Below are 27,117 nucleotides of genomic sequence, written 5' to 3' on the forward strand. Positions count from 1 at the left end.
TGGAATCTTCCTCCTTCTGCAATTCTCATGGACTGCTGAGAATTTGGCAGTTATACCTTGTGAAAACAGCGAAACATGAGAAATACACTGCGGATTACTGGGAATCACGAATTCCTCCTGCTCCCATCCCAAAGTTGATATTCGGATGAACAGCTAGCAACCTGACCAAGATACGCTGTGAAAACAGCTATACCGGAGCAATTCATTCGAAATCACTCGTAGGCACGAATTTCTCCTAGAAACACGCTAAAAAGGCAATTAGGTTCCACTGCTAGCCACCTGGAAGAGCTCCGTTTGTGCAAATTACTAAAAAGGAGAAGTTCAGTGCAAACCACTGCTAGGCAACACTTTCTCCTAGACACATCTTACAAATGCTATTCCGATGTATTGCTGGCAATTTGGCAGAGATCTGTTTGGGAAAACAGCGAAACATGAGAAATTCACTTTGGATTACTGGGAAGCACGAATACCTCCTGTTCCCATCTAAAATTTCCTATTCGGATGCACAGCAACAACATGCCCGAGATACGCTGTGAAAACAGCTACACGTGAGCAATTCATTCCAAATCTTTCGTAGGCACGAATTGCTCCTGGAACCACCCTAAAAATGCTATTCGATTACACTCCTGCCCATTTGGCAGAGATCTGTTTGTGAAAATAGCTAAACATCAGGTATTCTTTCAAGACGTAAATTGGCCCTTGTAAAGAGCTAGTGAAGAATTATTAAGCCCACATCAGTGCTAGACACGATTTTTCCCATGAACCAACCTCCAATTGCTATTCGAAAGCAGTGGTGACTATTTGGCAGAGTTCCTTTCGTGACAATTGCTAAAAAGGAGCCGTTCAGTGCAAAGCACTGCTAGGCAATACTTTCTCCTGGAACCATTCTACAAATGCTATTAGGGTGCATTCCTGGCCATAAGACTAATCTCTGTGTGTGAAAATTGATACATGAGAAATTCATTGCTAGGCACAGTTTTCTCTGAGAATCGTCTTTCACAAGCCAATAGCATCCCCTGCTGGACAATTGGTAGCGATTCCTTTCGTGAACACTGCTAAACATGAGCCAATTACAGGTCACTGATAGGTACGAATTTCTCTTTGAAATATCCACAGAATAGCATTAGGTTGCACTGTTAAGCCCTTTGTTAGCGCTCCTTCCGTGAAAATAGCACATTATGACCATTTCGAGCCTTATCTCTGCGATCGAGGAAAGTTTAATGGAATCTTCCTCCTTCTGCAATTCTCATGGACTGCTGAGAATTTGGCAGTTATACCTTGTGGAAACAGCGAAACATGAGAAATACACTGCGGATTACTGGGAATCACGAATTCCTCCTGCTCCCATCCCAAAGTTGATATTCGGATGAACAGCTAGCAACCTGACCAAGATACGCTGTGAAAACAGCTATACCGGAGCAATTCATTCGAAATCACTCGTAGGCACGAATTTCTCCTAGAAACACGCTAAAAAGGCAATTAGGTTCCACTGCTAGCCACCTGGAAGAGCTCCGTTTGTGCAAATTACTAAAAAGGAGAAGTTCAGTGCAAACCACTGCTAGGCAACACTTTCTCCTAGACCCATCTTACAAATGCTATTCCGATGTATTGCTGGCAATTTGGCAGAGATCCGTTTGGGAAAACAGCGAAACATGAGAAATTCACTTTGGATTACTGGGAAGCACGAATACCTCCTGTTCCCATCTAAAATTTCCTATTCGGATGCACAGCAACAACATGACCGAGATACGCTGTGAAAACAGCTACACGTGAGCAATTCATTCCAAATCTTTCGTAGGCACGAATTGCTCCTGGAACCACCCTAAAAATGCTATTCGATTACACTCCTGCCCATTTGGCAGAGATCTGTTTGTGAAAATAGCTAAACATCAGGTATTCTTTCAAGACGTAAACTAGGCCCTTGTAAAGAGCTAGTGAAGAATTATTAAGCCCACATCAGTGCTAGACACGATTTTTCCCATGAACCAACCTCCAATTGCTATTCGAAAGCAGTGGTGACTATTTGGCAGAGTTCCTTTCGTGACAATTGCTAAAAAGGAGCCGTTCAGTGCAAAGCACTGCTAGGCAATACTTTCTCCTGGAACCATTCTACAAATGCTATTAGGGTGCATTCCTGGCCATAAGACTAATCTCTGTGTGTGAAAATTGATACATGAGAAATTCATTGCTAGGCACAGTTTTCTCTGAGAATCGTCTTTCACAAGCCAATAGCATCCCCTGCTGGGCAACTGGTAGAGATTCCTTTCGTGAACATTGCTAAACATGAGCCAGTTATTACAGGTCACTGATAGGTACGAATTTCTCTTTGAAATAGCCACAAAATAGCATTAGGTTGCACTGTTAAGCCCTTTGTTAGAGCTCCTTCCGTGAATATAGCAAGCCATGACCATTTCGAGCCTTATCTCAGCGAGCGAGGAAAGTCTAATGGAATCAGCCTCCTTCTGCAATTCTCATGGACTGCTGAGAATTTGGCAGTTATATGTTGTGAAAACAGCGAAACATGAGAAATTCACTGCGGATTATTAGGAAGCACGAATTCCTCGTGCTCCCATCCAAAAATTGATATTTGCTAGCAACTTGACCAAGATACGCTGTGAAAAACAGCTATACCTGAGCAATTCATTCGAAATCACTCGTAGGCATGAATTTCTCCTGGAAACACGCTAAAATTGCTATTCGGTTCCACTGCTGGCCATTTGGAAGAGCTCCGTTTGTGAAATTTCCTAAAGAGGAGAAGTTCAGTGCAAACCTCTGCTAGGCAACACTTTCTCCTAGACCCATCTTACAAATGCTATTCCGATGCATTGCTGGCAATATGGCAGAGATCCGTTTGGGAAAACAGCGGAATGTGAGAAATTTCTTGCGGATTATTGTTATTCATGAATTTCTCCTGGTACCATCCTAAAATTGCTATTAAGATGCACTGCTGTCAATTTGACAGGGGTAGGATTTGAGCGAAGGTTTCAAAGCAGCTAAACATGAGAAAAAATTCCACACCATTATTAAGCACGAATTCCTTCTGTTCCCATCCTAAACTTCCTATTCGGATGCACAGCAACAACATGACCGAGATACGCTGTGAAAACAGCTACACATGAGCAATTCATTCCAAATCTTTCGTAGGCACGAATTGCTCCTGGAACCACCCTAAAAATGCTATTCGATTACACTCCTGCCCATTTGGCAGAGATCCGTTTGTGAAAATAGCTAAACATCAGGTATTCATTCAAAACGTAAACTAGGCACTTGAAAAGAGCAAATGAAGAATTATTAAGCCCACATGAGTGCTAGACACGACTTTCCCCTTGAACCAACCTCCAATTCCTATTCGAAAGCACTGGTGGCTAGTCGGTCACAACTGTGATATATACGGTTACAGATTATGTCAATAACTTCAGAGGAGGTGACCCGGCATCAGTGAGACTGATACTGGAATACTGCCTCCAGTTTTGGTGTCCTCGTTTGAAAAAGATGTTGTGAAATTGGAGCTGTGGCAGCAAAGAGCCACCAAATGTTCTGAGGGCTGGAGAAAAATGCCTTCTAGTGAGCTACTGAATGAGTTCAACCTGTTTAGCTGATCAACAGAAAATTGAGAGGTGACTTCACTGAAGTGTTGAAGTGCGTTAATGGAGAGAAAAGATTGGGTATTAAAGGGCTCTTTAATCGAGCAGAGAAAGGCATAACAAGATCCAATGGCCGGAAGGTGAAAAGAGACAAATTTATATTACAACTAAGGCACTAATATTCAACTGCGAGGATGATTGACCACAGGAACAAGCTACCAAGGAAAGTGGTAGATTCTCCATCTCCTGATGTCATTTAATGAAGATTAGATGCCTTTCTGGAATGTGTTTGCCCCCAAATTAGCTATTGTGTCATACAGGAGGCCTGTGATACGCCGGGGGTCAGATTAGATGCTCTAATGGTCTCTTCTGGCCATAAAGTCGACTAATTTCTGAAAAATTGAGTGCAGCATTGGGAGGAGCGTCTGATGTTTCCCTGTCTAGCCGGCTTGCTGCCTAGAACGAACGCTCCTTGAGTGGGGTGATCCACAGGGAGTAGCTCAAACCTCCACAGTGCCTGGCCAGGGCAGGACATTAGCCCAGCAAGGGAGGGGTGTGGCAGTGACATCACAAAGGCGTTTTGCAGGACCTCAGCCTAGTGGTCCAAGGTGGTGGGGAGGTGGTGACCTCACAGAGAGATGCTGACATCAGCCAGGCAGGACGGGGCGAGGGGCCAGGGAAACCTCAGAGACCCTTGTGGCTTTGCTGCAGCAAGTCTCCTTCTCCAGGTCTCTCTTTGAGGACTGAGAGAGTATTCGGGTTCACGGACTTGAGCGCCAGGAGGAACCTCTCTCGAGTTTTCTCCTTCCCTTTTAGTGATTTTACTAGAAAACAGCCGTCCCTGTTTAGAAGGTAAGAGCCTCCTGGAGGTTTGAAACCTGTTCAGTCTGATCCATCTGGTGACAGGTCACTTCCCTTCTCTGGACCTCAGGCTCCTCCCCATCTGCCGAATGGGAACAGGGACAGTTCTCGAGCTCTGGGCAGTCGTGAGCCTGAGTGAGATAAGGGGCGATAAAGCCCTCTGTGAAGGAGAAAGGGGAGTTTCACGGTGTTTAGCACCAAGGAATTCTAAAGTTTGCTAAAATGTCTAGTCTGTGGAAACAAGAAATGGTCGGGGCCAAGCTTTTTAACCATTGCCTTTTCTAAAGCCCATTCAGGGATGTGATTCCCTGTCTTTTAGGTACCTGGGGTACTTTGGCAGCAGGAGAGAAGAGGTTCCTGCCTCCATGTTTGTGGCCTTAACAAACCAGGTGTTGTGCCCCAGTTCTCATCTGAGATCCCTGAAAAAGAACAACAAAGAATCCTGTGGCACCTTATAGACTAACAGACGTTTTGCAGCATGACGTTCATGCTGCAAAACGTCTGTTAGTCTATAAGGTGCCACAGGATTCTTTGTTGCTTTTACAAATCCAGAGTAACACGGCTACCCCTCTGATACTGAAAAAGAACATCTTCCCATCCATGAACAAGACAGGACCTATCTTTCAAAGGGGAACAAAGAGACCCTTGGGACTTGCAGACTAGCTAGCCTCACTTCCACAGCTGGAGAGATACTGCAATACATTCTTAAACACTCAGTTTGTCAGGAGCACCTACAGGATAATTTGATTCTTAGGACGAGGGAGCATGGATTTGTCAAAAATAAATCATTCCAAACCCAGCCTCTTTCCTTCTTTGGCAGGGTCACAGGCCTAGTGGAGGTGGGTAAACAGTATGAATGATGATTTGGAAAATGGAGTGGAGAGTATCGTTCTAAAATGTGCAGCTGACACCAAGCACTTTGGAGCTCAGGATTGGAATTCAAAACGCCCGTAACAAATTGGAGACTTGGTCTTCTTGAGCCAAACCCCATGGCTGGGCCCCTCTCTCTAGACTGGGCTGAAGTGAAACCCCAGAGCCAGACACTCCTCCTCCTGGGCAGTGCGCTCCGGCCTTGAATGGTCAGATGCTGCTTAGCGCTGTCAGAGCAGCTTTGGCTGGGGGATTCTCCCAGCACTTTCCAATAGTGGGAAGGTACGAAATCCCCATTTGCCTGCTGGGGACAGAACCCTAGAGGGGGGAGCAACTTGCCCAGAGTCCCCCAGGAAAAGGAAAACAACCAGCAGTGGAACCAATAGGAAACCCAGCAATGGAACTCAGGAACTGGGGGTGTGCTAGGGTGACCAGATGTCCCAATTTTATAGGGACAGTCCCAATTTTGGGGTCTTTTTCTTATCTAGGATCCTATTAACCCCCACTCCCTGTCCCGATTTTTCACACTTGCTGTCTGGTCACCCTCGGGTGTGCACATGTGGGGTCCCAGCTGCTCCCTGCCCCCCTCATTGAAGCAGGTGTGCAGGGTTACTGCCCTGGGAACTGCAGGGCACCAGTGGCCATGGGGCTGGCTGGAGGCAGGGCAGGGGCTGATTGGAGGTAGGGTCTGGCTGCAGGCAGGGCAAGGGGTGCAGGGCTGGCTGGAGACAGAGGAGTGTGGGGCAGGCTGGCTGGCTTCAGGCAGGGATGCAGGGGGGGTGCATCAGGGGTTGGCAGGGCTGGAGACAGAGGAGTGCGGGACTGGCTGGCTTCAGGCAGGCGGGTGTGGCAGGAGTTGGCTGGAGACAGGGCAGGGTGTGCACAGCTGGGGGTGTGTGGGGGCTGGCTGGCTTTGGGCGGGGCCACAGGGGGGGTGTGGCAGGAGTTAGCTGGAGACAGGGCATGGGATGTGGCAGGGGCTGGCTGTGGGCAGGGCAGGGAGGACGCAGCTGGTGCGGGCAGGGCAGAGGGTGCAGGGCTGGCTTCAGGCAGGGCATGGGGTGCGGGGCTGGCTGCAGACAGGGGCTTGCTGCAGGCAGGGCATGGGGTGCAGGGCTGGCTGCAGACGGGCTGGCTGCGGGCAGGGCAGGGGGTGCGGGGCTGGCTGCAGACAGGGGCTGGCTGCAGGCAGGGCATGGGGTGCGGGGCTGGCTGCAGACAGGGGCTGGCTGGAGGCAGGGCAGGGGGTGCGGGGCTGCCTGCAGACAGGGGCTGGCTGCGGGCAGGGCAGGGGGTGCGGGGCTGGCTGCAGACAGGGGCTGGCTGCAGGCAGGGCAGGGGGTGCGGGGCTGGCTGCAGATCGGGGCTGGCTGCAGGCAGGGCAGGGGGTGCGGGGCTGGCTGCAGACAGGAGCTGGCTGCAGGCAGGGCAGGGGGTGCGGGGCTGGCTGCAGACAGGAGCTGGCTGCAGGCAGGGCAGGGGGTGCAGGGCTGGCTGGAGGCAGGGCAGGGCAGGGATGTGCAGCCCTGGAGCCAGGGTGTGTGGGGCTGGCTGGAGACAGGGGCTGGCTGCAGGGAGGGCAGGGGGTGGAGGGCTCGCTGAAAATGTACTGAGAGGTATTTTAAGGTGAAGATAACACCATGGTTACCATTTGACTGGCACATCCTGGGTTAAAGAAAGGAAGGGACCTGGAGTTAATAGTTTGAAGTATTTGTGTTACCAACCCTGTCACTGTCTGACCCCCCTTCAGTGCGGAGCAGGTGTGTACATTGCTAGGTGGAACACACAGACTCCTGCAGAGCAGGGACAGCTGTTTCCTTGGCAGAGAGCCTGGCACTTAGGAGACTTTCTTGACTTGCTGTTTTGAAACAATTCAGTAAAATAACGGTGGAGCTACAATGTCCGGTCCAAAATTTCAGCCCCCGGTGCAAAAACGCTATTTTAGGATGTAAACAGGAGGCTTCCAGCGCTAGGACACCTGACCAGAGAGCTCAGTGGGGGCGTAACAGCTGCTGACTCTGAGGGTCCTGGGCTAAATCCACTTGCAGGTGGAGGCGTTTCGATTTATTTGATTGATAATGAGGAAGGTGAAGATTTAATCGCAGGTATTTTTAGTAAATGTCATGGACAGATCACGGGCAAAAACCAAAAGATCATTGCCCATGACCCGACCATGACTTATACCATAAATACCCCTCATTGAATCGTGGGGAGGGAGGCCCAGGGGGTCCGTGGCACCAGCTGTGGGCGCAGGGAGTCCACGGGGCCTGTGGCACCATGTACTGGGGGAGAAGCCCCGGGGACCCACTGCCACTCCAGATGCTGCCAGGTGAGGGGAGCCCCAGAGGCCAGCCCTCCTCCGGCCACTTCTGGACAGGTGCCAGGAGCCACTGAGTTGTGGCTGCTCCTGCCACCCTTGGAACCACTGCTCAAGCTGTCCCCAGGCCAGCTGCTGGGCAGCCACGGAGTCAGCCACAGTGGCCACTGCAGAAGCCACAGAATCTATGACTTGTGCAGCCTCCGTGACACAGAGGGATCCATAATAAAGAGACAAACCCCTCCCTGCTGTGACTGCAGTTCCTGGAAGGAAAGAGAAGAACAGAAAGTGAAGAGAGAAGGAAAGAGAGAGAGTCCCTGTCACCTCTCTCCCCTGCTCCCTCCCCCTTGTATTCTGTAACCCCAACTCACTGGGTTCCCTGTGCTGGTGCCATGGGGGTGACACTAGAGTTCTGGGGATTTGGGGGAGGGGAAGGGGGCTCTTCACTTCTCAGCATTTCACACAAATTTGTCTTTGGACTGAAGTTTCTCCTGTGGGGCCTCTCAGTCAGAGCTGTACCCCACCCCCTTCAGTGGGGGAGTGTGTAAATTGCAGAGCAAGCAGAGAAGTCGCCCATAAAGGGTCATATTGATCCGGTGACTGGTTCTGACAGGGTCACACATCCTCTGACACAGGCTCATGTGCAGAACATGGGAGCTCTGCCTTGTCCTAAATGCTGTAGACTGAGAGTTCCTGGAAAGGGCAGGGGAGAGGGAGCAAGAGGAGAAAGGCAGAGACATTGGAGATGAGGAATTGGGGGGAGAGAACAGAGAGACAATAAATGATTGAAGCAGAACATTGCATCCGAAGAAGTGAGCTTTAGCTCACGAAAGCTCATGCTACAATAAATTTGTTAGTCTTTAAGGTGCCACAAGTACTCCTGTTTTTTTTGCGGATACAGACTAACACGGCTGCTACTCTGCATCCGAAGAAGTGAGCTTTAGCTCACGAAAGCTCATGCTACAATAAATTTGTTAGTCTTTAAGGTGCCACAAGTACTCCTGTTTTTTTTGAAGCAGAACAGGTGTCCCAACTCCATCTTGCTCATCACAGGTGTTCAGAGAGACAGGTAGTTGCAGGTTTTCCAGGGTCAAGTCTGAACTTTGATTCTAACAATGTGCATTGAAATATCAAGAGGATCTCCACATACCTGATCTCTTTCCCCCTCCCCTTTTTTAGTATTAATTTTTATTTTGACGTGTTTGGCTTAACCGTGATCCTTTCTTTCCCCACCTGTATTGCAATTTGGGGGTTATTTTTATTGTGCCTCCCTTTTGTTCATGTCATTATAATTGTAACAGCAAAGGAACCTGCAGGAGCAAAAACTGACTCAAAACTTCATTTCCCCGTCATGCAGGAACATCCTACAAACAGCTCACGCAGCTGGAATCATAACACGCAAGGCCAGGGGATGGGAGATGCAGGTTTCCAAGTGTTCTGTCTTTCTCAGATGACACATTCCAACCCCTTGTGTGCCTCCAGCCTGTATGACCTGCTGGACTTTGACACATTTATTATTTCATTCTATAGATAATGTGATTGTAACACAGTGTGACTGAAATTAAACCACTTCCAGATGAGGAAACAACAGAAGAGAAAAGCCATTATTGCATTGGCTGGGAATCAAACCCAGATGAATTGCTTGGAAAGCACCTACACACAACACTATACCACTAATGCATCTGGCAGGAGTAGCTTTCCTGCAGGCTGTGAGTGCTGGCAGAGGGGGTGACACATGACCATGGAAGTAGTGAGCAGGGTGGATAGGCTGGAAGCTGCCTGACAGCTGGAAGCAGAGTTACCATCCCAAAGTGACTGAAAGGGGTCAAAGGTGAAAACAGATCTCACTGAGAGCTGGCCCCACCCCCACCCCACCCCTAGGAGAGGGGAACTGAAGCTCAACTTCAATCACAGAAAAATCTTTCCTGAGAAGGAAGGGGACAGCTTGTTTTAAAGACCAGGTTTGTGTTTGTTCCTGCTACATACGGAGGGGCTGGGTAGTGCTGATTCCAGCCCCCAGACTCTGGGAGGATAAGGAAGAAATTCAGGCTGCCAGTGACCTGCAGGAGGGAGATGATCTTTTGACAGTGACGGACGCCTTGTCCTAAAGGCCTTTGTCTGCCCCCTTCCAGTGACTGTTTGGTACTGGAATGCAGCCCCCACTCCTGGGTCTCTCCTGGGGAAATAATGTTTCTGTGCAAAACACCAAAGCTTTTAACAGAAAGGAAGAAAAGGAAATGGCCACACGATGGGACTAGGACATAAGGAATGAAACACAAGGCTGTGAGTGCTGGCAGAGGGGGTGACACATGACCATGGAAGTAGTGAGCAGGGTGGATGGGCTCCCCTGTGCATTGACTTTTAACCTTGTTTGTGGTGATGTTGTAGCCATGTTGGTCCCAGGGGTCCTCTGGGGCGCCGGGCATTAGCCACTTTCGGGAGAGTGGCCTAGATGAACTGGTCTGACTCAGTGTGGCTGTTCTTATGTTCTAACTGCTGGTTATGGAAGAGACGACCTTCCAGGCTACACAGAACTGAAGAAGGGTGCTGGGTTAGCTCCACAGCTTGTCTCTTTCACCAACAGAGGTTGGTCCTCTGCAAGCTCTTACCCTCACCTGCCTTGTCTCTCTTGGACTCTGAAAAGTGCTTTCTCTCCACTCCCTTGGAGAGACATTAAGTTTCCCTTTGGGCAACTATCAGGCTGAAGCAATTGTATTGACTGTGACACTAGAATTGAAGATTTAATATTATAAATAAATGAGTCTAAACCTGAGGTTCTGGTTTTCACATTGGTTTTTCTAACTCAGTTCCCAGTGCTCTTCTAGAAAGGCCTCCAGGCTGCCTGCCCAGCCCAGCAAAAGTGGCCAGGAGAAAGCTCACAATGCTGCTCTTTCAGGTAGTTGAAGGCTGCTATCAAACCCCCCTCACTCAGTCAGTTCCCAGGCTGTGGCAGTGCATAGGATTCTTCCGTCCTAAGTGCAGGACTCTGCACTTCTCCTTGTTGAACCTCCTCAGATTTCTTTTGGCCCAATCCTCCAATTTGTCTAGGTCGCTCTGGACCCAAACCCTGTCCTCCAGCGCTTGGATTCTTTACATGCTTTCACAGAGCAAAGAGCACATGTTCCATGATTTCATAGGGCAGAGTTTTGTGCTATCGGGAGCTTTCCCTGTGTGAACTTGACAGGTGGATCAACACAGAGACACATTGTGACCCTTCTCAGGGTGCTGAGGGCTGTGAGTCTCCTTGTTGCCACCTGCCACAAGGAAGAGGGAGTTTTGCATTTGGCAGCTGGATGTTAGTGACCAAACTCACCAGCCTGCTGGAACTCAAGGACCCTCCTCTGAGCAGCCACCTTAACCCTTGAGTTCCTTCAATGTGTCCCCCTCTGGGGTCCAGCCCAGATCACCAGATACCCGGTGAAATCCCAGATCCTCTCTTCCCCAAGTATCCCAGGTTACTAGTTTTACTGTGGACCATTGCTACTGTATCTCACACAGGACCTGAGTACAGTTATCGAACAAGCAAAAAATTTATTTAACAACGGATAGAGATTTAAACAAACAAACGTGAGTGATGGAAACCAACTGTGACCAACTAAACAAAGGCAGAAAGTGATAGAATAGAAAGGCCAGCACAAAAAAACAGAGAGAGGAACAATAAGATACTAAAAGGACAATGGTTGGAACTCTCCATTTTTCTCAGTCTTTGGATTGATGGGTAGTAGAGCTGTAGGAACAGTTGAAGAACCAGGGTAAATTAAATCTAATTAACTTTTCAAGATTAGCCATCATTTCCTGTATGACTAACAAAACACAAAACCAAGACAACTTTCAGTTTTCCAAAATAATTCAGATTATCACACAGTCTCTTACTCTTTAACCAATAACTTCACCTATAATTTCATTTTAATTGGTAACAATAACATATTCAAAGATCACAAATTCTTGTCATATATGTTAGTTTTCTTTTAATCCCCATTGCCAACAACTGAACCTTGGCTCAAGTTGTGGTTTCTTCCAACGTAGGTCCCAACCACTTCTGTGTGTTCATATATCTCCGGATCTTCTGCCAGATGTGTTGGTAGAAGGGATCTTCTATGTCGGAATGTTTGCATCATGGAGAAAAATACCTCTCTTCACACTTTTTAATCTTTTGAAGTAGGAGGAGGTAGAGAAGTAATGTAGATGCATAAAACACAAGAGAAACCTCTCTGATCTACACTAAAGATATTTATCGGGATAACTATATTGCTTAGGGGTGTGAAAAATCCACACAGCTGAGCAACGTAGTTACACAGCCCTAACCCCGTGTAGATAGTGCTACATCAGCAGGAGAGTTTCTCCTGCCAACACAGCCACCGCTGCTTGCGGGGGCTGGAATAATAAAGTCAGACAGGAGAGATCTCTCCCACGGGCTTAGAGCATCTGTTATAGCAGTGCTACAGCAGTGCAGCTACACTGGTGCAGCTGTGCCAACATCAGCTTAATTGTGTAGCCACAGCATCAGACACAAAACCATAGTTTCAGGACTCAACATGCGTTATCCGGAAGTCTGAAATTGGAGGCTGACACATTTGTTGCCTCATTGGTTACCATCATTTCTACAGCCTGAAAGTCCTTGTTATCCAATCAGGAAGCCAGTTTGGGATCCACAGGGAAGGAATGTCCTATGAAGCACTCTCTCTTTGCATCCAAACAGTGAAGGATGACTGTTCTCAATCTAACCCCGGCATACTTTGGAAGTGTAATCAGTGACACTGAACTAGGAAGTGGAATTGTACAAACAATTTTCCTTGGGTCACCATAGCTTCCTTTACTGGGGTGGAAACCAAGAACTGGGTTTGGACTCTTTCAACCTCAGCTCTTTCCAAATCCTTGGTCTTGGATAGGGTAAAGTTACAGTTCTCTGAAGTAGACTCCTTTACAAAACCACTTAAAATCTCAGCAGTGTTAATGAGGAATGGCTTCCTGAAACATGCCCAGCTTTTCTTTAATTCGGTAGTACAGGTCCAGGGAAGGGACTGGATACAGGCCTGGATCAGAATCTTCGTTAGTTACCAGAGCTGGAGATTCTATTAAAAAATGGCTATTTTTCGGAAGCTATTACATTTTCAACACTAGTTTCATTTTATACACATCTTTAGCACCTACAAACGATAAATTTGACAAAAACTCCACTTCTATTTCCTCAACATCTGTGTCATGAAGGGCTGCATTTCCCATAGCATAGGATTAGCTAGGAGAGATCTTCTGTAGGGCCTGGGTTACAAATTCTTGGGAACCAAACACATGGGCATTTTGCCTAGTTCAAAACCACTTACCATGGAATTCTCTTCCCAGATCATCGGAGACAATATTGCCTTAAACAACTGAAATACACTGTGATTAGATGCACTTCCTTCAAATAGTTGGGGTTCTGCTGTTGTTCACCATTTGTGAGTGGAGATTTTAAATCACTGCTGTTTCTTTGTTAGCCTGTCCAGTAAATTAGAGAGTTCTCTCCTGTTGATAGAGCTGCACTTCAGCTTTCTCCATGTCATCATGGAGGGATGGGGAAAAAGCAAAGCTGAAATCATAAATGAGGACTTTAGCAAAGGGTCATTGTCTTAAATTCTTCAATAAATCTGAGCTACATCCTATCAAACTGAACTAATATCCAATTGGGTGACCAAACAGCCTTCAGGAAAGATAGAAACCCACATGACAGAGAGAGAATACATGACAAAGACAGTGTCAAGTGAAATTCATGAGCAGGTTACATCTGATTATTCAGAATCGGGACAAGAGAGTCTCCCATCACATTCTCCTCTGATCCATTCAAACCTGCTTCACTCATCCCTGTCTCCATAGTCAGTTATGTTATTTACAAATTTTTTAATATTGTAGCATCCCCATAATGAGGGAAAAACAGCCCTCTTGCCAGAAGTGGCTTTACAATAGATGGAACCTGGGATTTAAACTCTAAATGATCACACTGTATTTGGGATCCATTTGAATTCCCCTCCCAGGACTTTGACACTTTCATCTCCAGTCATTGCGACTCTGATATAGGATTAAAGAACTCAAAACATCATCTGCAAGCACAGACAACGGAGAATGCTTCATCACATGACACTTTGAGAAGTGGATGGATAGACTGTGACTAAGATAAACTCTGCCTGGCTCAGGCAAAAGGTAACAGTTCTGCAGTGATGGGGAAGGAGGGAATCTGAGTCACCCCATCTCCTTCCAGTGTCACAGAAGCTGAAATTATACTGTTTTCCTGCCCCTGCTCCTCTTCATTTACATATAATTTGAAAAATTCCCAATATATCTGCTCTTCAGCACAACCCAGAGCAACGTGAGAACAACTGGCAAGGATACAATCTGTATCACTGGCGACTCTAATAATAACTTTGCAATAGGAGGAATGGTATAAATGTAACACTCCCTGGTTCCTCATAGGAAGGGCACACTCCAATTACTTGTGGGACAATAAAAAGGACAAATAGGTCCATCTCAAATGAGGGCAAACTGCAAAAGGCAAAAATGGGCCACTCATCTGGACAAGCTGAGGGATAACGGTGCTGCACACAGTTCAAAGAGCTTGAAAAGTTACTATGTGGGAATCAGGAAAAGTATTAAAGAAAAGAAAGTCTTGATAGCCCTAGAGATTTTTACAACATTTATCTCACTTGCATATTCTCTGATGGCTAACATGGGTTGAGCTGCGACTGAAGGTTTTCCCACACTCACTGCATTCATAGGGCCTCTCCCCTGTGTGGATTTTCTGACGCCTAATAAGGTGCGAACTGTGATTGAAGGTTTTCCTACACTCACGGCATTCAAAGGGCCTCTCCCCTGTGTGGATGCTCTGATGTTGAGAAAGGTTTGAGCTGCTAGTGAAGCATTTCCCACACTCATGGCAGTCATAGGGCCTCTCTCCTCTGTGGATTGTTTGATGCCTAATAAGGTGCGAACTGCGATTGAAGCTTTTCCCACACTCACTGCATTCATAGGGCCTGTCCCCTGTGTGGATTCTCTGATGTATAGAAAGGGCTGAGCTACGAGAGAAGGTTTTTCCACACTCATGGGCGCCAACTTATATGGGCTCTTGGAGCTAAAGCCCCAGGAATATTCATAATCAGGGGCTCTGCTCCACCAATATTTGGAAATATTAGATTTTCCCCCCTCCCCAGAGTTTCCCTGCTTGAATGTAAAGAGAGGGCACAGCATGTCTCTCTCTCTCTCTCTCTCCTTTGCTGCTGCTGCCGGTAGCCTAAGGGCTGCAGCATTAACATAAGAGGAATGTGCTAACTGCTGCTGAAGCACTCAGGAGGGGGAGGGGAGTGGAGGGGGCCTCCCCTCCCCTCCCCTCCCGCCCTTACCTGGAGGAGACACAAACGGGCCAGGAGACAGACATATTCACCTTAGCAGCAGTTGGGACTTCCGTGAGTGTTTGACCCTATGATTTTTTATTATGTTTGAGTGTTTGACCCTATGATTCCCCCCCTGCCCCAGCCCCAGTCCCCCAGTGAGGCACAGAAGGCTGCACAGGGGAGGCAGGAAGCCACATGTGAAGGCAATGCCCCCTCCCGCAGCACCCACCAACCCACCCGCCACAGGAGGGATGGGAGAGGGAGGCTTCCTAGACCTGAGCAGCTGGGGCTTGGGTGAATTTTATGACACCCTGCTCCCCCGTCCCATAGCCAGCCACCACCCTGCCTACCCCACTTCTGCCCCATGCTGGGCAAGGGGCAGCCCCATCCCCCATCCACAGTGAAGTTATGGTGAGGGGCAACATGGAAGGCCACCTGTGCCCCCCCCCAGTACCCATCATAGGGGAGGGGAGTGAGCTTTCTGGACCTGAGAGGGGCTCTAGGAGCATGTGCAGAGTGTGTGTGCCATGGGGGGCAGGAGGGGACCCTCCCCTGGAGCTTGCTGCTGCCAGTGGTGGTGATGGGGAGTCCTCTCTGGCCCTAGCCCTGGGGCAGCCTGTCTGCACCCCAAGTTCCTCATCCTCAGCCCTGCCTCACCCCAAAGCCTGCACCCCCAGCACCGAGCACGCTCCTGCACTGTGAACCCCTCATCCCCAGCCCCACCCCAGAACCCTCACCTGAGGGGAAAAACGTGCAACTTAAATTTGGTGGTCAGTTTGGAGTATCATTGTATTTAGCACAATATTTGATTATTTTACACCCTTCAAAGTATGTAACTGGTCGTATACAGGTGTTTTCTCTGAATACTGTCTGTGTGCCTCAGTTTCCCCAATGCATTTCTTAAGGCTCTAGATGGTGGGATAAGGGGGAGTGATTGTTGTAAAGCCCTAGAGGGCCAGTGTGATGCTGTCTGCACAGAGAATGGCTGACACCCTGTCTCCAGGCAACTGATGGCCTGGGCCACTCTCCTGCAAGGTGCCAACTGAAGGTGTTGGAGAACAAAGAGATCAGGTGGCCTCCTAATGCTTGGAAAAGAGACAAAGGCCAGAGGAGGGAGTGTCAGTGCCTGTGCAGACTTCTGGAAAGCGCATGGTGTGGAAGGGGATGCTGGGATGCTTTGGAACAACTCCATACAAAGCCAGTCAGGACTCTGGGGGAGCCTCCTCTCTGAGCATACTGTCTCCAGGGCAAGAAGCTTACACCTTCCTGGGTCTGACCTCGGAGCATTCAGCCCTTCCACACCATGCACTTTCTGCAACGAGTGTGCCCAGGCAGGTCCTGGGGCAACCAGAGGTCCCTGCACCCCAACTCCGCAGTCAGATGTGACTCTCAGCCAGACAGTAAAACAGAAGGTTTATTAGATGACAGGGATACAGTCTAAAACAGAGCTTGTAAGTACAGAAAACAGGACCCCTCAGTCAGGTCCATCTTGGGGCGTGGGGAGCCCAGACCCAAGTTCTGGGCCTCTCCCCATTTCCCCAGCCAGCTCCAAACTGACACTCCCTCATCTGGCCTTTGTGTCTCTTCCAGACAAGGAGGCCACCTGATCTCTTTGTCCCCAACACCGTCAGTTGGCACTTTGCAGGGGAAACTGAGGCACCCACACAGTATTCAGAGAAAACATTAAGAACATTCCCACTTTGTCACAACAGGTGCAACAAAATTTAATACCGTATATTAGGTATTAATAGGCAAGTGCTGCTTCTGACTTTCCACTTTTAATTGACCCTTGTAATCTTGTGGTGCTGACGCATTGTAGCTTCATTTTATATCAGCTTACAGGGTGAGAGCGGGGGGGGGGGGGAGAACCACCATTTTGGGCCCCACCAAAAATTATATGAACCTGCCGCCTATGTCCACAATCCCTGCATGTATTTTTTCTCTTTCGCCTGAGCATATCCTGCTGTGTTGTGGTTTCCATGAGGACCTTCTGAGTTCCCCAACAGGAAATACATTTATTCACTTTCTCCCCTGGCTGGTTTCCTTGCTCTCTTTCTGGTCTGTGCTGAATCTCACAGGAGTTTCCCTGCTCATGACTCCTGGAAACATTCCTTTTCGATCTTTGCGATAATGCCCTGTTTTTACCCACTGGCTCAACATTTTCAGGCTGAGAATTCTGCTCCTCTTTCTCACATGCCATTGCATCACCTGCTGTGACAGAGACAGAAACCTCAGACAGGGATGGAAAGGGGAAGACCAAAGAAAAACAAGTGCTGAAGACAGGTCAAATAAAAATCAGGAGCTGAACTCCCCCAAACTCTTCCCCCAAATAGGAGAGAGGAGGGGGATGAATTCAGCCTTCACATCCCATCCAAATACGCAGGGGGAAGGGAGGAAGCTACTGCCTGGTGTCTGCTAGGATCTATAGGAAGCCATGAACTATATTTACCCTGAGGATACGACCCCTGCTAGGGATAATAATGAACTGAGAGACCTCCCAAGGGCTTTGTTGGGCATCCCAGATGTTTCTTTCAGGCACTTACAGATTCTGAGGTGGTTTAATATTTCCTCACCTGTGCAGGAAGATCTCAGGATCTCTCTTTCCTCTGAACCCTGGAGGTCTGGGACCCATGGCTCTTCCCCTTGTTCCAGCTGGGAGATCACATCACATTGGAAAACTAGAAACCCTGCTCAGATGAAAGAAAACAAAGGAGTTCAGTTGATTTCATAAGACTTGGGCATAAAAAAAAAACATTCTATTAATTTAACTTCAGTGCTTAGTGTGACCTGGTGGGCCAGGGGCAGTTCTCACTGAAAATGCCAAAGTTAGGGCAGGCTGAAAAAGGGAGAGCAGATGCTCCCAGAACTGCTGGTTAACACTGAAGTTAAACTCACTGACCAGTCACCAACTGTGCTCCTAATCCCCCACCTGGGTTAGCGAGAAGCTGAAAAGAGAAATCACAGGGCCCCCTTTATTGCATCCCAGTTGTCTGGCTCCTAATCAGCAACTAGGTCCAGTACAGTGAGAGGTTATTTAAAAACTCTGCTCACATAAACAAAGTGTTCTTCTGACCCCAAAGGGTCACAGCCACATCACCAGGTCAGTATAGGTTTGGATATTACCCAAAATTCCATCCTTCCAGACAATCCTTTAGCATCTAAACTAAAGGTTTAAAGGAAAGAAAGACAGAAAGAAGTTAAATGGGAACGCAGTCAGATACATTCCAAAATGGATATATCAGGTTCTTAGCAGTATTGGTGAGTTGCTGGCTTGAAAGTCCGTCTGGAACACATCCATAGCTTGGATGGGTCATTCACTCCTTTGTTCCAGGGTTCAGTTTGTAGAGAAGTTGCTCCAGAGGTAGGAAGGGGGATTGAAGACACAATGGAGATGATGCAGCTGCCCTTTACATTCCTTTTGCCATGTGGCTTGTACTTCCTATGTCCCAAACCCAAGCTTCACAGTACGTGGCATGGAAAAGCCTTGGAGTTCTCATTACACAGGCATACCCCGGCATGTCTTGCTGACTCAATAGGTGTATCCCCTTGGTCCTTTCCATGGGCTCATTGTACAGCTGATGACCCTGAATGGGCCATCAAACAGGCTAGGCGGTGTTGATGCCAATATGTCTGGGGGTGTCACCCAGAAACACTGCACAAGTCTGGAAATACAGATATACCCTACATATCTATAACTCACAATACAAAGGTGATACAAACGTAGAAACAAAATCATCATACTTGGCAAATCATAACATTTTCACTGACACCTTACATGGCATAACTAGCACAATTCATTGCAATTTTATCAGATTATATTATTATTTTATTATTAATATCAAAGTGTCTCACAATTCCATACAGTGTCACACTTGGTAAACCAGTGAATTCCCAGGACCAGTTCCCCAGGTCCTTGAAGATGCCAAACACTGTGTCTATGAGGGATTGAAATACCCACATATCTGCTGGGAACACACACACAGACACTGTGTCAGTCTATACCCCTGTGTTCACTCATCTAGAAAATTATGATCAATTTTGTACGCAGTATGGATTGTGAGGTATCATTTGAAAACGCATAACCTACTGAATATTATCCTCCTGTTAAAACGTGTAGTAACACTGTATGTAAAGTTATGAGATTTTACAGTATGAGATTACGGAAAAAGTTACAATTCTGGGGAACACCCACAGACCAGTTCCTCAGAGACAGCAAGGCAAACAGCTGGTCAAATAGCCAGTCTCCTGCAGGGGGAAGGTGGGAAGAAGACATTTACATTCCATCACAGGGACCACTTGAAGTTGTTGTGGAAAATGACCACACGATTGATTTTGAATCGGCTCAGCCTGAGGCTCTTTTCTTGGTTAAAAGTGCGCAGGGGGCGACAGCTATTGGAATACTGTCCCCCCTGAGCTAAAAATCACACAAGCCTTTTAAAGCTTAAAACCACAAACAATGACACATACGTTGCACGTTAATTTCCTTATTTGAAATATATTGCAAAATATGATGCAGGTCAAAAGCAAGCTGAACAATCAGTTTTCCATATTCAGCCTTTCCTGTTATTGTTATTACACCTGGTGATATGGGAGCACGACTCTGCATGTCTGAAGAAATGTCACTACCAACCTAGGCCATTTTCACATGCTGGGGTGCAATCCAGAGCAGTGAGGAGTTGTGTCATCTGTAATCCTGGGTGAGATTCAGTGTTCTGCTGCTGGAGATCCCCTGTCTGGATACTCCCAGCCAGCATTCAAGGACGCACCGAGTGTCTGTATGATAAGTAACCCTGGACCGGCAGCTCTGACTCCAGTCGCCTGCTTGTTACACCCCAAGCACATTCTGGTTTGGGTAGAGAAGGCTCAGGGCTTGAGAAAAGGCCGGGGGTAGGAAGCTTCTGTTCGTTATGCTGGAACCAATTCTCTGTTTTACTTGAGTAAAGAGGAGCTATTTGACAGTGTGCGATACGGCTCCTGTGCTCTGTTCCCAAAGTGTTCTGCAGCAGGGGAGGGTCTCTGGTAGTGTGTGTGTTACCGGCACATTGGGGTGATGCTGCCAGGGCCGGCTCTAACAGTTTTGCCGCCCCAAGCAAAAAAAAAAGGAGCACTGCCCTGCGCCCGCGAACACTGCCCGACCCCTCCCTGAGCATCGCACCGCCCAAGTCCCCCCCCGTCAGCGCCGCGTCGCGTCGCCCAAGTCCCCACCCCCCCAGCGCTGCATCGCGCCCCCCAGCGCCGCGTCGTACCGCCCAAGTCCCCGCCCCCCCCAGCGCCGCCTGGCCAAACCAAAAACAACAAAAACAAACCCCAATTGCTGCCCCCTCCCAAGGTGCTGCCCCAAGGTAGGCTGGTGCCTGGAGCCGGCCCAGGATGCTGCAACAGGACAAAGTAGAGGTTAGAGTACAGATGGTGTTGTGGGGGTGGCATGAACCTTCACTCTTCATTTCCCCTTCCAAGAACCGAGGGGACAGGAACCCTTACCCAGCGAGGTCACAGTCTCATAGTTCTCCTGCATGACATCCCAGTAGAGGGCTCTCTGAGCGGGGTCCAGCAGAGCCCACTCTTCCCTGGTGAAATACACAGCCACCTCCTTGAAGGTCACCGGCCCCTGAAAGAGCAAGAGTCCAACACTCAGGACCTCTTTCCCCACTCACAGCCCCATTATTTGTGGCAGAGAGGAGCCAATCAAATGGAAGCTCTGGGTGGATTCCACTCAACAGAGTCCCACCCCCACCCCGCTCAGCGTATCCAGCAAATATCAGGGTAAGAGGACGAAGAGAGAGCCCCTTGTCTCTCCCAGCAGATCCATCACACACCTACTAGCCACTGACTGATACAGGAGATGGAGCCCCTAGCAGGGTCCAGGGAGAGCTCCCTGGTAGGAAGCCCAATAACCTCCTCATTGTGAGGAGCAGGATATGAAGGGAGAGGCAGCTCCAATAAGCCTGACTCAGGGGTGCCCCTTTCATATCTCACAGCAGCCGCTGGTTAGTGAGCTCAGGCTCCAGCACTGGGAGTCTGGTCAGTTTTATCAGCCCCATGTAGGTGGGCTATTTTCTTTCTCCACAAATTAGGGCATTTCCACCTCCGAACCTCCTGGGTTATTAAATAACTCCCAGCAGGTTTACTACACCCTGGCCTCCTCCTTTCCCCATGCTGTGAATTTCCTGCCCTGCACCAACCTCCAAACCAGACTCTGCAAACCTTCCCATCTCCGGTGTATTTGCTCTCCCTCTCCTCCAGCAGGAACCCACCAGCAACCCCCCGATAATCTCTACCTGAGTTGGCTCCACTGCAGCCATTTCTCTTCCCTGTCCCACGGCAGGCTGGGATGACCTGGAGCAAGACATGGACGTCATTCTGAAGCCTGTCTGGGGGAGAAGGGCAGTTGTGGGCATCTCAGAACAGGTTTTAGTTCATTTCACATCAGAATTCCCCCAGACCCTTTCCCTGCAGACAGACACCCTAGATTCTGCCATGCTGGGAAATGCTCAGTCTGTTTATTACAATGTAGATCTGGCCCCTCCTGCCAGGCTAAGCCCAGACACATTTTTAACCTCCCGTCTCCCTCCCCGTAACAAAGTCTCTGAACACAAGGCTAGAAAAGAGCAGAACCAAAGGAGTCACTGTGGGGGATTCCCTCAGACACTGACCCCATGGCAGCTACACCCCAGCAGGGGGAATATGGAGTCAGGAACTGGCTTTCCCTCTGTCTGATCCTTGTTTTGTTGACTGGAAAGTGGTTCTGCCCAGGGATGCAGCAATACATGTCTCTGGGTGGACTAGAGAGCTAGAAATCTCTCCCCGCTCATTTCTACCACTGCCGCTTTCAGTCTCTCCTTCCTCTGTCCTCTCTCCCTGCCCCTCCGGCTGGGACAGTCCCATTCCTGGGGGCTTTGCTCTCCCATGGCTGGATTTTCTCCTGGCAATTGCTAGTGGGAGGAGAAATGAGGAGGGGCTGTTTGTGCAGAGTCACTTTCTTGCCAGTCCCCAGCACTTTCCCTGAGGTCTGTCAGTTACCTGGAGACTCTGGCTCAGAATTTAGTATTAACAGGGCCCAGGGCTGCCCTAGGGGGCTAGGACCAGCTGGAGAAAGTCATCCCCTGGGCCGGGCAGAGAAGCAGCTTTAATTAAGGTCACTTCCCAGCACAGAACCCCACTGGGGGAGCAGCAGCTGCCAAGCCTGGTCTCCCAGATCACAATGGAGGCTGCAGCGTCTGACCCAGGAAGCTGAACCCCAGTATCCTGAGCAGAGAGGGATAGAGCGTTTGAGCAGCTTCCCTCCTTTAGCTCTCTGGGGAGAGCAGCTAATGAGAGCCCCTCCTCACAGGGAGAATTGCTGATCTCATTTGCCCCACTGTCCATCTGGAGTCACTCCTTGTCTTTCCATACAGTGACTCTGGATTAACAATGGCCTCAATGAAACCAGAGTTCAGAAAGAATGAGTCCAGAATGCTGTGGAAGGGACCATTGTGCAGCAGTGCTGACCCCCCTCCCCCCTCCCTCACCCCCAGATCTAGGACAAGGATGGAGGAGAGGGGAGGTATTTTCCCAATGAAACTGGAAGTTCCTGCAGTTTTCAAGAGGGGAGAAGAGCAAAAATCTGTGATTTCACCTCACAGTGTCTGATAAGTGGCTAGAAAGTTATCACGGTGACTGGGCCTGGCCGGGGAATGTCGGGCAGTGCTTGGAGCCAGGATTCTGGCATAAGCTAATCAGGGAGAAGAAGCGAGGTCAGGAGCAGCCCCCAGAGCCCCAGCCCCCTCCCCCCCCGGATATTTCCTGGGACCCAGCCCCCAGAGTCCGTGGCCAGGGACCTCAGATACCCCTCAGACCCCCACTGGCCAGAGAACCCCCACCAGACCGTCACTGCCAGGTTGGGAATCCCAAAGGGTTCCCCCCACCAAGAGACCCCAACAGCCAGAGACCCCCCAAAAGGGACCCCCACTGGGAACTCAGTCCCTCACTGCCTGCCTAGGATCCCTGCCCCCCACCCTCCAGCAGGATCTGCCCTGCCCTTTGCCTGGCACCCCCTACTCACCCCTGCGGGATCCCCTGATGCTTTACAGGGGCACCCCCTGGCCTAGCGCCGGGGATTCTCCCACACACACTCTGTGCACTGGGCAGGGCAGCGATCCCAGGAGTCTGCGGGGGAAGCCCAGACAGAGCCCCTGGCACAGCACCAGGCTCCCTCTAACCCCCTGTCCCGCCTCCCCAAGAGACGCCCACCCCGGCTGTTCTGCAGCCACCAGGCCCCCAGCGATACCCACCTCCAGGACCCACAGCCTCAGGGCTGGGCACATCACAACCACCCCTGAAACCCCAAATCTCCAGAACCCACCAACCTCACTAGGGTACCCCCTGCCCAGCCACCCAGAGGCCTCCCCCTACCACAATCCCCCTTCAGCTGCTATCTCCCCCCACAGCCCCAGCCCCACCCAGCAACACTGTTACCTCACAGTGCCTGAGAAGTGGGTTGTGACGGGTCTGACACTCCAGCCCCCCTTGTGGCAGGGGCGGGCTGGGGGCCTAGCGCTGCGCCACTCACTTGTCCTTCGGTCTGCCCCTGGCAGCCGGCGTATTACGGCCTAGCAGCCAGAGTCCATAAACGCCCCCTTCGGGGTGGGGTAGCGCGGCCTAGCGGCCAGAGTCCATAGACGCCCCCTTCGGGGCGGGGCAGCGCCGCCTAGCGGCCGGAGTCCATAGACGCCCCCTTCGGGGCGGGGCAGCGCCGCCTAGCGGCCGGAGTCCATAGACGCCCCCTTCGGGGCGGGGCAGCGCCGCCTAGCGGCCGGAGTCCATAGACGCCCCCTTCGGGGCGGGGCAGCGCCGCCTAGCGGCCGGAGTCCATAGACGCCCCCTTCGGGGCGGGGCAGCGCCGCCTAGCGGCCGGAGTCCATAGACGCCCCCTTCGGGGCGGGGTATTAAGGGGTAGGGAGACTCGGGCCCGCCCTCTCCACCGAGCCCCGACCCAGGGCCCTGATTGTGGCAAGCTCTCCTTGCCACCCGCTCGGCGGGGATCCGCCCGCAACACGCCGAGCGGTACTGCAGCTTTAAGGCTGTCAGTCTCTACAATCCCCTGGGTCACTTCCTACCCTGTCTAGACGGACGTCGCCGTTGGTTCCCCCCTAGGTCCCCTCCGGCCAGCGTCCCTCTCCGGGGTCTCCGGTACGGCCTCTGCTCGGCTGACGTCCCGGTCCAGGCTCACTGGCTGTTCTCCCGCAGGAGCTGACGGTCTGCATCCTTCTCCCCCGGTGGTCAGCCCAGACTGAGCAGACCTGCAGGCTTTTATACCGGTCTGCCAGTTGGAGCATGCCCAGCAGAGCTTCCTGGGCGTGGCTTCCTCTGCTAGCAAAGAAGGGTTAACCCCTGCTGTACCAGTGCGGGGCTGTCCCGCCCCGTCACACACCCTCCCCCTTAAGACAGCTGTCGGGCCCGGCTGACCCTGGACTCCCGCCTCCCCCTCCTCCTCCCCGATGCGGGAGAAGAAGTCCGCGTTCCCATGAGTCTTGCCTGGCCGATGTGACACGCGGAAGGCGTAGGGTTGGAGGGACAGGTACCACCGCATGATCCGGTTATTCGTCTCCTTCATACTATTGATCCATCGCAGGGGCGCGTGGTCAGTCACTAAGGAGAAGGGGTTCCCTAATAGATAGTACCTTAGTGCTTCGACCGCCCACTTCACTGCCAAGGCCTCGCGTTCTATGGTGGAGTACCGGGTTTCGCGGGGGAACAGCTTGCGGCTAAGGTACAAGACCGGGTGTTCTTCTTCCCCTACCTCCTGTGACAGTACGGCCCCCAGTTCCACCTCCGAGGCATCCGTCTGTAGGATAAAGGGTTTTGAAAAATCTGGTTGAACTAGAACCGGTTCCTGTGTTAATTGTTCGCTCAGGGCGCGAAAGGCCTTTTCGCAGCCTTCCGTCCAGCGTACTTTCTGGGGTTGTGAACTGCGCGTCAACTCCGTCAGTGGGGCAGCGAGTGTGGCGAAGTTAGGCACAAACCGCCGATAGTACCCGGCCAGCCCCAAGAACTGCTGGACTTGCCGCTTGGTTGTGGGCGTAGGGTACGTCCTTAATGCTTCCACCTTGTCTACGAGGGGACGGATCTTTCCCCTGCCAACCGTGTAGCCCAGGTAAGTCACCTCCTTCTGGCCCAGGTGACATTTCGCCGGGTTCGCGGTGAGGCCGGCTTCGCCTAATGCCCGTAGAACTTCGGTCAGGTGTTGCAGATGTTCCTCCCAAGTGCTACTGTAGATGACAGTCATCGATGTACGCTGCGGCGTATTCATTGTGTGCGTTCAGCACCTGGTTCATGAGTCGCTGGAAGGTAGCCGCGGCCCCGTGCAATCCGAACGGCATCATAGTAAATTGGTAGAGTCCGAACACCAAGATCTGAGGGGATTTTATATTGCTGTTAACGAACTAGTGGAAAAGGGGGACTGTTGAACTGGATTTTATACGACTGTCCAATACATAAATACAAAGTGATGGCTGCCCCACCCTCACCATTCCCATGGGCAGCACGGAGCCCTGTGAGGAGCTGATTAAAAGGGAGGGGGACGGGTAGCTGAAAGGTCCCTGGATAAAGGAAGGGGGCAGCAGTGGGGGATGGACAGGTGACTGGCAACTGACAGTTGGGGGCAACTGTGTTGGTAGTTAGGGGGCAACAACTGGGATTGGGAAACGGGGTCTGGGCAGTCCCCACGGGGGACACGTGCGCCTCCCTTCCAGTGATGAGCTGCTAAAATCTTAACAACCGGTTCCCTATAGAAAGTTCTGATTTAAGAGATGTGCCACAGTATGGATTTTTTGTACCAATAGGGTTACCATACGTCTGTATTTTCCCGGGAGGAATTTTTAAAATTTACCACCCAGACAGCGATTTAAGAACCTAAAAGCCTGACATCTCTGGGAAAATACAGATGTATGTTAACCCGACCTACAGTTCTTTTTTACAAAGATGGGCCTGAACTAGAACTGAGCTCCATTTCACAGGTGTGGGTGCCCGCCACTCCCTGGGGTTTGCTAGGGTGACCAGATGTCCCACTTTTATTGGGACAGTCTCAATTTTGGGGTCTTTTTCTTATCTAGGATCCTATTACCCCTCACCCTCTGTCCTGATTTTTCACACTCGCTGTCTGGTCACCCTCGGGTGGGCACATGTGGGGTCCCAGCTGCTCCCTGCCCCCCTCATTGAAGCAGGTGTGCAGGGTTAGTGCCCTGGGAACTGCAGGGCACCAGTGGACATGGGGCTGGCTGCAGACAGGGGCGTGGGGCAGGGCTAGCTGGAGGCAGGGAGTGTGACACAGGCTGGCTGCAACAGGAGCTGGCTGTGGGCAGGTGGTGCAGACAGGCTGTGACGGGGAAAGGGGCTGTGGCAGGGGTCGGGGGGTGGCAGGGGCTGCGGGCAGGGACGGTGGCAGGAGGCAAGGGGGGTGGCAGGGGCTGTGGCCGGACGGATGGCAGGGGCTGGCTCTGGCCAGGGGGTGCAGACAGGGGCTGGCTGGAGGCGGGGGCGGCAGAAGCTGCGGGCGGGGAGGTGGCAGGGGCAGCTGTGGGCAGGAGGAGCGGGGGTGCAGACACTCACACAGGGGAGAAGCTGGGAACAGGAGGTGGCTGTAGGCAGGGGCTGTGGGTGGGGGTGCAATGGGGGTGGCAGGGCAGGGGTGCAGACAGGGGCTGGCTGCAGGCAGGGGAGGGTGGCAGGGCAGGGGGTGCAGACAGGGGCTGGCTGGGGGCAGGGGAGGGGGGCAGGGCAGGGGGTGCGGACCGGGGCTGGCTGTGGGCAGGGGTGGCAGGGCAGGGGTGCAGACAGGGGCTGTGGGCAGGGGTGGCAGGGCAGGGGTGCAGACAGGGGCTGGGGGCAGGCAGGGGTGCTGGGAGGGGCTGGGGCAGGGGTGCAATGGGGGTGGCAGGGCAGGGGTGCAGGCAGGGGCTGGTTGTGGGCAGGGGTGGTAGGGCGGGGGTGCAATGGGGGTGGCAGGACAGGGGTGCAATGGGGGTGGCAGGGCAGGGGTGCAATGGGGATCCAGGGCAGGGAGGGTGATGGGGTAGGGGTGCAGACAGGGGCTGGGGGCAGGGCAGGCGGGCAAAGGGGGTGGCAGGGCAGGGGTGCAGACAGGCGCTGG

The 27,117-nt window shown here is 51.1% G+C and overlaps 1 protein-coding gene across 1 annotated transcript in view; it reads right to left on the reverse strand.

Annotated features, from left to right (window-relative positions):
* Positions 1-27,117, reverse strand: part of LOC120381416 (zinc finger protein 271-like) — a 1,091,725-nt gene that overhangs the window by 465,028 nt on the left and 599,580 nt on the right. The window contains exon 10 of the mRNA XM_039499604.1: positions 14,347-14,670. Within this exon, the coding sequence (XP_039355538.1) occupies positions 14,347-14,670 (324 nt within the window). The remainder of the gene's footprint in view (positions 1-14,346; positions 14,671-27,117) is intronic.

The sequence above is a fragment of the Mauremys reevesii genome, linkage group 14, assembly GCF_016161935.1.
Source record: "Mauremys reevesii isolate NIE-2019 linkage group 14, ASM1616193v1, whole genome shotgun sequence".
Taxonomy (NCBI): Eukaryota; Metazoa; Chordata; order Testudines; family Geoemydidae; genus Mauremys; species Mauremys reevesii.